This window comes from Pantherophis guttatus, chromosome 14, assembly GCF_059756535.1.
Source record: "Pantherophis guttatus breed Tessera chromosome 14, ASM5975653v1, whole genome shotgun sequence".
In the NCBI taxonomy this organism is placed as follows: domain Eukaryota; kingdom Metazoa; phylum Chordata; class Lepidosauria; order Squamata; family Colubridae; genus Pantherophis; species Pantherophis guttatus.
The window spans coordinates 466,658-479,697 of record NC_142076.1 but is presented as its reverse complement, the minus strand read 5'-3'; the positions used below and the strand labels follow the sequence as shown (position 1 = coordinate 479,697).

General features: G+C 36.7%; 1 protein-coding gene across 1 annotated transcript; it reads right to left on the bottom strand.

The window, feature by feature from the left end:
* Positions 1-8,696: 8,696 nt before the first annotated feature.
* On the bottom strand, positions 8,697-12,712 carry LOC148112077 (uncharacterized). Its single transcript, XM_087878594.1, has one exon. The coding sequence runs from the start codon at positions 9,969-9,971 to the stop codon at positions 8,697-8,699; it is 1,275 nt and encodes a 424-aa protein (XP_087734720.1). The 5' UTR covers positions 9,972-12,712.
* Positions 12,713-13,040: the final 328 nt, after the last annotated feature.

The following is a 13,040-nucleotide window of genomic DNA, read 5'->3' as shown; positions in this document are numbered from 1 at the left end:
TGACATAAAAATGGAGTTTGATAGCTTGGTTAGGTTAAATTCAAAAATTACTGAATGTTTTATTGCTGTGTGGGAGATACTGGGTATTGAGGAAGGGCTAAAAAATCTCAGGATGACTTTATAGAATAGAATAGAATTCTTTATTGTCTAAGTGTGATTGGACACACAAGGAATTTGTCTCCAGTACAGAAGCTCTCAGTGTACATACGTACAACAAAGTGATAGGTCATAGATCATAAATCATAGTTACAATTATTAATCATAAGATACAAACAAGTGATAAATCATAAAATTCCAATAGGATAGTAGGTAGGTAGTAGGAAAGATTCCTTCATAAGATTCCAGTAGGATAGTAGAAGATAGTAGGAATGATGAGAAGATGAGAAAGCTGATAGAGATGATAGAGCCTACTACATGGGTCAATTTTAAGGCCTAAACAGTGCTGTGGGAATTAAGTGTTCAGCAGAATGGTGGCATGGGGAAAAAAACTGTCTTTGAGTCTATGATTTTTAGCATGGAATGCCCTATAGCGGCGTTCTGAGGGGAGGACTTGAAACAGGTTATGTCCAGGATGTGAGGGATCTGTAGATATTTTCTCAGCCCTCTTTCTGGTTCGTGCAGTAAACAGGTCCTCAATGGAAGGCAGGCTGGTTGCCATTGTTTTTTTCTGCAGTCCTAATTATGCATTGGCATCTGTACCTGTCCGTTTGGATGCTGTGCCAAACCAGACAGTTATAGAGGTACAAGTGACAGACTCAATAATTCTTCTGTAGAACTGGATCAGCAGGTCCTGATAATTGAAACTGCCCCCTTTTTATGCATGTCATATCTATGGAGTATGTAAAAAAAGGAGCGAGGCTTTGTATGGTTGCAGCTGCTAAATTCTAAATACAGACACCTATGAAGGATATTTTGATAGCCTTTTGATAGGTGTATGCACAAAGCTGCCTGGTTGGCTTCCACTTTTTTGTCATCAAAGCACAGCTTTGACTTTTAAACTATTTGCTTGCCAATTTAAATCAAATTCATGGTTTTAACTTATAGGGATGTTTGAGAGAAAACCATCCTATAATCTATCAATGTAACAGTAAGTTCTGTTCTAGAATGTTGTAGTAAATAATATATTTTTAGGATGTCTGAATTATTCTCACAACAATATTTTTGTTTTAAAAATAACGTTTGTAGTGCATTTTCTAAATGCATAAAATATTCAAATGGCTTTAATTGCATACCAAACAGATGTGACATGATATTCCCCCATCTTTCCTTTTGTTAGGTGTAGCTTATGATTTTTTGATCCTGATTGTTGCCTGAAGTCTGATGGAGAAATGACTTTTATTTTTGACTTACAAATGACAGCGCTGCATTCCAGTTTCCCTTAAGTAAAGGAGAAAATGCTTACTTTTTGTGAGAGGTTTTGAAAATGTGCCTTTTGATTGATTCCAGGGATTGTATGAAGGGCTTCCACATAGAATGCAGGTTTTATCTCCTTGGTTTACACTTATCTTTCCTGCCCACGGCATATCTATGATCTTGTGAAACTGCTTAAATCTTTGCCAATATTTTAAAACTTTAGTAACCAAATGTAATGTGTTCACAATTTAAGTAGAATTTTGTACAAACCATACTTGGATTATTCTGTTTATAACTCCCCTCAGCTTTCCCAGCATTCTAATTTCAGTCTTTGAAATTGGTGCATTAAACAGCTCTTTTCACTAGAGGATGCTCACAGCGCAAATTGTCTTGTTTGTGGCTGCAGTCCTTAAATCCATACAGTTCGCAGTAAACCACAGTTAAATAATACGCATTTTTAAAAAGTGGGTAAAGGATGTTGAAGATACAGCTTGCACAAAATGTGAAATTTTAACCCTGACCCTCACTCTTGTGCCTGGCTGCCCTTGTGGCACACATACTAAAGGAAATTAGTATGGAATCTGAAACACAGAAGAGAAGGCATCACATTAAAAGACGTGTTTCAGTTTTTAAGATGTGAAATCACATTACATAAAATCCCTCATTTTCAGGGTTTATCCAATTGACTGGACTGTGTGTAATAATAATGTGTATTATCCTAAAAGGCTGCTTAGAAACCATTTTTAAAAATCAATTAAACAGTTAAGCTCATTGCCTTTAATTGTTTAATTGATTTTTTAAAAAAGTTATAAGCAGTCTTTCAGGATATAGCCTGACAAGACAACTCACATTGCAATAAATGAAAGCAGTTTCATTTTTTATTTCTATTTTTATTATTTCATTTATTAAATTTCAGTGCTGCCCATCTCACTGTCCAAAGCAACTGTTTATAAACTTTTTTAAATTTTAAACTGCAGTTAATTAAAATACAACAAAAACACATTGAGCCAATTAAAAATTGGCTCGTTCATCAAGCAAGTTAAATCAACTACTTTTATGCAAGCTTTGACGTATTTAAGTGTGTTACATTTCTTTGTTAATTTCTAACCAAAGTTTTCTAAGTGGCTTGTAAAATATAGAATAGAATAGAATAGAATAGAATAGAATAGAATAGAATAGAATAGAATAGAATAGAATAGAACAGAACAGAACAGAACAGAACAGAACAGAACAGAACAGAACAGAATAGAATAGAATATTTTATTGGCCAAGTGTGATTGGACACACAAGGAATTTGTCTTGGTGCATATGCTCTCAGTGTACATAAAAGAAAAGATAAGTTCATCAAGAATCATAAAGTACAACACGCAATCAGGAAACAATATCAATATAAATCGTAAGGATACAAGCAGCAAAGTTACAGTCATACAGTCATAAGTGGAAGGAGATGGGTGATGGGAACGATGAGAAGATTAATAGTAGTGCAGACTTAGTAAATAGTTGACAGTGTTGAGGGAATTATTTGTTTAGCAGAGTGGTGGCCTGCAGGAAAAAACTATTCTTGTGTCTAGTTGTCCTGGTGTGCAGTGCTCTATAGTGTCATTTTGAGGGTAGGAGTTGAAACAGTTTATATCCAGAATGCAAGGGGTCTGTAAATATTTTCACAGCTCTCTTTTTGACTCTTGCAGTATACAGGTCCTCAATGGAAGGCAGATTGGTAGAAATTGTTTTTTCTACAGTTTTAATTATCCTCTGAAGTCTGTGTCTGTCTTGTTGGGTTGCAGAACCAAACCAGACAATTACAGAGGTTCAGATGACAGACTCAGTAATTCTTCTGTAGAACTGGATCAGCAGCTCCTTGGGCAGTTTGAGCTTCCTGAGTTGACGCAGAAGGAACATTCTTTGTTGTGCTTTTTTGATGACATTTTTGATGTTAGCTGCCCATTTTAGATCTTGCGATATGGTAGAACCTAGAAATTTTAAGGTCTCTACTGTTGATACTGTGTTGTCTAGTATTGTAACATGTGGAAGTATGGAAGGGTTTCTCCTAAAGTCTACCACCATTTCTATGGTTTTGAGTGTGTTCAGTTCTAGATTGTTCCGGTCACACCACGAGGCTAGTTGTTCAACCTCCCGTCTGTATGCGGATTCATCATTGTCTTGAATGAGACTGATCACTATTGTGTCATCTGCGAACTTCAGTAGTTTAACAGATGGATCGTTAGAGATGTAGTCATTGGTGTACAGAGAGAAGAGAAGTGGAGAGAGCACACAGCCTTGGGGGGCCCTTGTGCTAATTGTATAGGTATCTGATGTGAGTCTGCTTAGCTTCACCTGCTGCTTTCTGTTTGTTAGGAAGCTTATGATCCACTTAGAATGAATGAATGAATGAATGAATGAATGAATGAATGAATGAATGAATAAATAAATAAATAAATAAATAAATAAATAAATAAATAATTTTATTTCTATTCCGCCCTTCTCCCGAAGGACTCAGGGCGGTGTACAGCCTATTAAAAGCACAAAGACAGACATCAGTTAAAAATAATTAAAATTATTAAATAATTTCAGCTCAAATTTAAAACCCCAAGAATTTAAAACACCCAATTTAAAAATCATTACATTGATAGCCCGGCCTGGCAGAACAACAGGGTCTTGAGGGCACAGCGAAATACACGGAGGTTGGAGATCTTACGCACTTCCGGGGCAGTTCATTCCACAGGGCAGGGGCTCCCACAGAGAAGGCCCTCCCCCTGGGTGTCGCCAGCCGACATAACTTGGCTGATGGCACCGTGAGGAGACCCTCTCCGTGGGAGTGAACTGGCCAGTGGGAGGCTATTGGTGGCAGAAGTCGGTCTCGAAGGTACCCGGGTCCTATGCCATGGAGCGCTATATATATATATATATATATATATATATATATATATATATATATATATATATATAAAAGTTTTAGAATGTTTTACAAATTTTCCCCCCTCCTCCCCCCACCCATTCCCTTCTCCCTCTCCCCCCCCCGACTTCCCAGAGCAAAATACAGGGTATTGCATTTAACAAACATAATCTAACATAAACAAACTAACTATAAGCTCTTAACTCCCCCTTACTCTTTAACTCCCCGATAGGTACCAAAATGTCAGAATAAAAAGAAAAATCATCTAAACATTTCATTCATAAGCTATTTGCAACTTTTTAGTCCCATATTTGTTTTGTATATAGTCAATCCATCTTCTCCATTCCAGTACATATCTTTCATTTGAACGATCCTTCAAATATGCAGAGATTTTAGCCATCTCCGCCAAATGGGCTGGCTTGAGTCAAATTTTAAACGGATTTTAAATTGGAATGTTTTAATTACGGCCAAAATTATTTAATTATTTTAAACAGTTTTTAGATTTTGTATGTCTTGTATGTATGTCTTGTTTTTACTTTGGCTGTTCACCGCCCTGAGTCCTACATTGGAGAAGGGCGGTATAGAAATTTAAACAAATAAATAAAATAAATAAATAAATAAATTAGCTACTTTTAATGTCCATTCTTCAATAGTAGGTAGTTCTTCCTTCTTCCAATATTGCGCCACCAAAAGTCTGGCTGCGGTTATTAAATTCAAAATCAGATTAGTCTCTATAACTGTACAATCTACAGTTATGCCCAATAAAAACAACTGTGGAGTAAATTTTATCTTCCTTTTAAGAATATTTTGTATAATCCACCATATCTTAATCCAAAATGCCTTAATTTTCTTACATGTCCCCCATATATGAAAATACGTTGCATCATCACATTTACATCTCCAACACGTAGATTGTAAACTCGGGTACATACAAGCTAACTTTTTGGGATCTAAATGCCATCTATAAAACATTTTGTAAAAATTTTCTCTCAGGTTTTGGGCTTGAGTAAATTTTACATTTCTAACCCATATTTTCTCCCATACATTCATGGTTATTGATTCCCCAAAGTTTTGTGCCCATTTTATCATACACTCTTTCACTAACTCAGTTTCTGAATCTATTTCTATCAATGCATTATACAGCCTTTTAATATGCATTGGACTTTGATCCCTGATTTGTTTTATTAAATTTTCTTCATTTTGCAAAATACCAATTTTCTGATCTTCTTTCCATCTAGTATACAACTGTCCATACTAAAACCAAGTTTGAATTTTCCTTTCTTCCTTTAATACCTCTAAAGACTTTAATTGCAATGTGCCTCTTTCCAAAATAAGAAGCTCTTTATAAGTAATCACATCTTGTTTCTGTTCCACACTTATATTCTCTATCATATGTCTAGGTATTGTCCATATAGGTAATTTATTATTTAATTTATATTGATACTTTTTCCATACACGGAAGACTCAGGGCGGCTTACAATGTGCTCAGCAATAGCCTTCATCCTTTTGTATATTTATACAAACTCAGCTTATTGCCCCCACAAACTGGGTCCTCATTTCACCTACCTTAGAAAGGATGGAAGGCTGAGTCAACCTTGAGCCTTGGCGAGATTCGAACCCTGCAGTAATTGCAGGCAGCTGGTCTTAATAACCTTAATAACAGGGTGCCTTAAACCCCTGTACTACCAAGGGTTGACCAATATATGACTTTTAAAATTCTTATCCACCTTTTTATCATATAGTAAATATGCATGCTATCCATATAACAAATCATACCCTTCAATATTCAATATTCTCTCTTCTGTTGAATTAATCCAATCACTAATTACTGAGAGCACAGCTGCCTCGTAATACAATCTTAAATTAGGCATTTTGAGACCTCCTCTTTCACGTGTATCTTGCATTATTTTTTGTTTTATTGTTGGTCTCTTTCCTACCCACACAAAATTAGTAATACCCTTCTGCCATTCGTTCAAGTTTCCATCTTTTTTCAGTATTGGTATCATTTGGAAAAGAAATAAGAACTTTGGTAAAATATTCATCTTCACTGCAGCTATCCTTCCCAGCAGTGATAATTGCAATTTTTTCCAATTTTCCATGTCTTTCTGTATTTTTTGCCACAACAGTTCATAGTTATATAGTTTCACATTTGATGTCGTAATATACACCCCTAAATACTTAACCTTCTTTACTGATTCAAATCCTGTTATTCTTTCTATTTCTTCTTTTTGACTTGTAACCATATTTTTAATTATTATCTTCGTTTTCCCTGCATTAATTTTAAATCCAGATACTTGTCCATATTGGTTAATTATATCCATTAAACCTGTAACCAATTTTATTGGTTGGGTCAAGGTCACAACCAGGTCATCTGCGAATGCTCGTACCCTATAATCCTCATGCCTAATTTTAATTCCCCTTATTTTATCTGAACCACGCATTTTATTCAACAAAACTTCCAGAGTCAGAATAAACAATAATGAAGATAAAGGACATCCTTGTCTTGTTCCCTTTTCTATACTGAAAGTTTCCGTTAAACTACCATTAATTATTACTTGTGCCGTTTGTTGCTGGTATATTGCCTTAATAGATTGTATAAAATACTCTCCAAATTGCATCTTTTCAATTATTCTCAATAAAAAATTCCAATTCAATCGATCAAACGCTTTCTCTGCATCTAAGAATATAAGCACCGCAGGGACCTGGTTGTTTTTTCCCAAATATTCCAATATATTAACTATTTGTCTTACATTACTCTTCATATATCGCCTATTAATGAAACCAGTTTGGTCATTGTGAATCATTTGTTGCATAACTGGCATCAACCTATTTGCCAATATTTTAGTAAAAATCTTATAATCTGTATTTAACAGTGATATAGGCCTATAGTTTTTTGGTTGAGTGTGATCTTGATCCTCCTTTGGGATCAGGGAAATAAATGCTGTTCTCCAAGAAGGAGGCACTTGTCCTCCGGTTTGTATTTTATTAAATAATCCTTTAAGTGGTTCCACCATTTCTGCCTGCAAATTTTTATAATAAACCGCTGTCAGTCCGTCCGTCCCAGGGGCTTTTCCCACCTTCAGTTGCTTAATTGCTAAAACAATTTCTTCAACAGTTATCAATTGATTCAAACCTTCCCTTTGCTCTTCTGAAATTATAGAAATATTCTCCCTCTGTAAATATTTGTCTATATCTGTACCTTGAATCTTATTACTAGTATACAACTTAGTATAGAATTCTGAAAATGCTTTTTTAATCATGTTTTGCTGATACACCTCTTTACCCTTATATTCTATTTTCTCTATGGTACGTGACTTTTGTTTTTTTCTGAGCAGATATGCCAACCATCTACCTGGTTTATTAGCATTACAGAAAGTATTATGTTTGGCATATTGCAAATTAGTTGCCACCTGGTCTGCCATCAACGTATTAAATTGCCCTCGCAATAAATTAATTGCTTCTTTTGTTTTCTTATCAGTTGGGTTTAAAATTAATAGTTGCTCTTTATTTTTTATTTCTTCTTCTAGCTCCTTCCGTTTCCTTTCCTGTTTACGTCTATATTTATTATTCATCTATATTAGAATACCTTTCATATATGCTTTACTTGCATCCCATACACCTATGTCTCCATAGGTGTACCTTTATGCATATTCATAACAAAAAATTCTTTCATAAATTGTTTGCATTCTTTCACATTTCCCTCATATCTAAACAAATTTTCAGCCTCCAGAACTTCCTGGGTCCCTTTTCATATTCTAATTCCATCCAAACCGGACTATGATCTGTTAATGTTCTTGGACATATTTTCGTTTTCTTCACCCTAGAAAGAAAATCATTAGAAATTAATATAAAGTCAATCCTAGAAAATGACTGATGTCTATCAGAAAAAAAGGTAAAATCTTTCTCTTCTCCATTCCTCTCACACCAAATATCTCTCAGCTCCATATCCTCCATCATATCAAAAAAGGATTTAGGCAATCTGGCATGTATTTGGATATTTTGCAGAGATCCTTTTTTGTCCTTTTTAATGTCCATAACTCCATTCCAATCTCCCATCATTATATGTATTTTGTAATCCCATTGTGTTAATTTAGCATGTAAAGTCTTATAGAAACTTTCTTGTTGCTGATTTGGTGCATATATTCCAATTAATAATGTTTTTTTCCCTTCTATTAAAATTTCAATTGTGATATATCTTCCTTGCACATCTGCTTCAATTAATTTAGCTATTAAACCTTTTTTTAGATATATAACTATACCATTTTTCTTTTCCGGTGCAGATGCTACAAAATGTGTCCCCAATCTTGCATTTATTAAATATTTTTGATCTTGCATTCTAATATGTGTCTCTTGTAAGCATATAATGTCATTTTTATACTGCTTCAGATAATGAAATATTTTCCCCCTCTTTTGCGGTGAATTTAATCCATTGACATTCCAAGTTAAAAATTTACTTGCCATCTTTGGCAATTTCAAGCATTAGCTGAAGGTCATCTTTCACTTTAATCTTCGGCCTTGCCCCTCCCACTGCTTCTGATTTTGTAGTTTCTTGTGCTTTCATCTGGGCTTGCTGCACCTTTAATTCCTCTTGGCGTTTCGTTGCTGCTCGAGTCTGTCTTTGGTCCCTTGGTTCCTCTATTTTGCCAAATAATTCCATGTCTTGGGCAGAGCTCGTAAGATGTAATAAATCTTCTTCAATAATCGAGGCCCCTCCTTGAGCCTGTGCCTGAGCCTGCGTAATTTCTTTCCCTCCCTTTCTTGCTTCCTCTGTTTCCTTTCTTCTTCTGATTTCTGGAGAAGATGAACCTCCAGCCTTTAATACATTAAAGTGAAAATCTTTTGCCTTCCATACTGTATTAAGATGAAATCTCTGTCCTGAATAATCCACCACCAATCCAGTTGGAATCTCCCATCTGTACTGTAACTGACGCTTTCTAAGTTCATCCACCACAAAAGCATAGTCCTTCCTTGCTCTCAACATTTTGGGAGGGATTTCTTTCAATGTTAAAATCTCCTGCCCTGCCACTTGAAGTTTATTTTTGTAAGAAGCCTGCAATATCATATTTCTTAGTCTCCTTGTTGTAAAGTAAATTACAATGTCTCTTGGTAAATTTCTCTGCCTGGCCACCCATGAGTTAATACGATAAATTTTATCAATTTGCCAATCCAAATCCTCCTTTCTTTCTTCAGTTATCTGTACAAAAGCTTCTGCAAAGATCTCTCTCAAATTCTCTTGGGTATTTTCTTTCAGACCTCTTACTCTTATGGCAAATTCCATTGATCTATATTGTATCATCATCACCTCTGAGTCTGCTTTTTCTATCTGTGTCTGAACCTCTCCCATTTTATTCTCCAAATTCACGTTTGATTGATTAATTTCCTCTAATCTTTCATCTAACCCTTCAATGTGGCTTGCCAAACCTTTAAATGCAAAAATAATGTCTTCTCTAATTTCCTTATTTCGAGCTTGAATTACATCTTTGATTTCTGTCATTTCTCCAGTTACTTCATTCATTTTATCAGTCACCACTTTCATTTTTTCATCAAAAGCAGAAGTAATTTTTTCTTCTAAAGAGAAGGCTTGCAGCTTTAAGGCTTGCTGCAAGGCTTCCAGGATTAAAACTTGTGGTTCTACTGGAACTGTCAAAGATTGCGGTTTGGGTGGTGGAACAGGAGAACTCACAGTAATTTTGGCCCCAGCAGTTTTTATTTGCTTGAAAGCCATTTTCCAATTTTCAGTTCCAAATTAAAACTTTTACAACAGCCAGTCCCAGAAATTAACTCAATTTCCAATTAGTTTCCAGTCCTCAATAAGTTTGAATTTATCTACAGTCCAATTTAATTCTTCTTTCTTTTAAAACAAATTCCATTTATTATCAGCAGAGACTGTCAGCGCAGATGAGTACTTTAGAGTTAACTTTCGTTACCATGCCCAATTAAGACTCGGCGCCATTTCCTTTTACTTTCTTCCCACAGCAATCAAGAAGGAAGTGTTCAATACACAGGAATTAAAGTTTAATACTTGCAATTAGAGTCCCTCCTGACTTCACTCTGCCTGCTTTTGTATCCAAAATATTGTTAAATTGTTGCAGGGATGGTCACGGCGTCTTGTTCTGCTAAAAGCAGAAGCGTCCCGGGTCCGGAGCTTATGTCAGGCTTCCAGGGAGCTGTCACCCTTCGCGCCCCAAGAATTATTCCTGGGACTCTTGGGGAGTTCTACCCAAGCCTGGCTGCTCTCTTTCCCCTCTTTTCCCGAGGGGAAAATTTCCAAGCCGCTAGATAGCTGGTTTTCGCTGTTCTAGTGACTTTAATGAGATCGCAGGGCTAGCGCTCCAAAGGGAGCTGCCATTGACGACGCGGTGCCACTGGAAGTCGCCATGGAGCGCTTTAAAGGTGGTTACCAACACCTTGAATCGCACCTGGAAGACCACTGGGACCCAGTGCAGCTTGCGCAGGAGGGGTGTCACATGGGCACAACGGGTTGCGCCCATAACCACCCGCGCAGCCGCATTCTGGACTAGCTGGTGCCTCCGAGTGCTCTTCAAGGGGAGCCCCATGTAGAGAGCATTACAATAGTCCAGCCGGGAGGTGACAAGGGCGTGAGTGACCGTGCGCAAGGCGTCCCGGTCCAGAAAGGGCTGCAACTGGCAAATCAGGCGAACCTGATAAAAAGGCCCCCTGGCCACGGCCGTCATATGCTCTTCTAAAGACAGCCGTGCATCCAGGAGGACACCCAGATTGCAAGCACTCTCTGTGGGGGGCAGGGATTCATCCCCAATAGTCAGCGATGGCACCAGCTGACTATATTAGGACACCGGAAGCCACAGTCACTTGGTCTTGGAAGGGTTGAGTCTGAGCCTATTTCTCCCCATCCAGACCCGCACGGCCTCCAGGCAGTGAGACATCACATCAAGGGCATCGGTGGGGTGGTCTGGTACCTGTAGCTGGTTTAGCTTAGTTAGGTGTCTGGAATGATGGTATTGAATGCTGAACTAAAGTCTACAAAGAGGACCCTTGCGTAGGTCTTTCGAGATTCAAGATGTTGTAGGATGTAGTACAGAGCCATATTAACAGCATCATATGTTGATCTATTTGCTCGGTATGGAAATTGCAAAGGGTCTAACAGCGGATTCGTGATGATTTTCAAGTGGGACAGCATTAGCTTTTCAAATATACTGTAAAATAAAAAAATACAAAAACCAAATAGCATGTAAAACTGACAGTAGTACAAATTGCTAAGATATTCTATGGATTTATTTATTTATTCATTTACAATATTTAATATTTGTAATTTACTGTCCATAATTGCATTTTTTTTCTTTCCCTTGAGGAAAGCTCTAATACATTAATTCAGCTCTTATCCTAACAGATCCGTAGGGCAGGCGGTGTGGTGGCCCAAGGTCTTCAAAAACAGCTTAATAGATGAAACCGTTTTACTTGACATCAGGGCAGAAATTCCTGAAAGTATCTTCTGAAATTTGGTGTGTTTCTTTTAGAAAAGTCCATGTGTGAATAGATTCAAGCCATATCTTTGGATTGTTTGAAATATGGTATGATTCTCCTTTCCATGCTTCTTTTAGACCGAAATGTTTATTAAAATGGGAAAATCACAACTCAGGCCATTACATTAGTTTTTTTTAGATTATCCAAGTTAAAATGAATTGCAGCTTTCTTGCAGCCTTACAAAAGCAAAGCAGATTTATTAGTTCTTAGATCTTGTTGCCTGACAGGTAACAAGATTCTGGAAAACTGGAAAGTATTTGAATATTTCCATAGAATGGCAGATGTACTGGAAAACTACTCGAAAGGAAAATTGAACCACCCCAGCAAAAGATGATTTTTTACTTCACTTGGTTTAAACTTTGTACAGCAAAGGCATCATGATTGTCTACTTACCCAGTTCTAGACTTAAAATCTAATTTATAGATTACAAATAGGCTATATACTTTTTGTTCAATAGGTATTCCACTGTATTGTTAACAAATCATTTTTTTTCTCTGATAAGAGAGCCTGAGATTTTTTAAAAGATTTTTTTAAAGCTTCACACATTTAAACCTTTCCTTTTTTAAAGAATAGCTCCTGTGGTTTTAATATATGAAGCTTCTGTTGCAAAAAGGTACTACATAAATATTTCTCCTAATCTGTCTCCTGAAATGAAGTAAGGAGCAATTATTTTACCTACAAGTGAACATAAGTCAGGAACAGTATATCAGGACTAGAGATTTAAAGTTTATGTTGTTTGTTTATATACAGGCAGTTTATAAAATAACATTAATAAAACTCATAACAAAAGGGAAAATCTATTTTTTCTCCCCAGGAAATAAGGACTCTCACTTTTTGCAGGTGGACCATAAGATCCTCTGAATGTAAAAATGAAAAAACAATGAGCTGCAAGCGTGTTTGTGCACAGTGTCATGATGCCTATACAAAAGAGGTAGAGCTGGCTTCACACATTTCCTCATATATTTCCCCTTGACACCACTGAGTAGAACCAATATATGTTTTAGGACAATACACCTCACACCACTCTACCTTTTAACTGAAGTAGAAAGGTCTTCTTGCATGTTCCTTTATCATTTACTTCAGTTTGAATGTTTTTTCTTTTTATGACCCTGTAATCTCTTAATTCGGGGTGGAGTTGGGTGACTGAATGGGGCAGACCGTTTACTGACCGGATGCCCTTCCTGATGCCTACATGGAGTTTGCAGCAGATATTTTCTCTTTGCACCCTGATAGGGAGACATCTGTCGCTGCCTTCTGAGTGAAGGTGAGTGTCTTCACCTCTAGGTTACCA

Bases quoted from the DNA above. Each gene is read 5' to 3' on its own strand.
- LOC148112077 (XM_087878594.1), bottom strand. From the start codon at position 9,971: ATGGCTTTCAAGCAAATAAAAACTGCTGGGGCCAAAATTACTGTGAGT.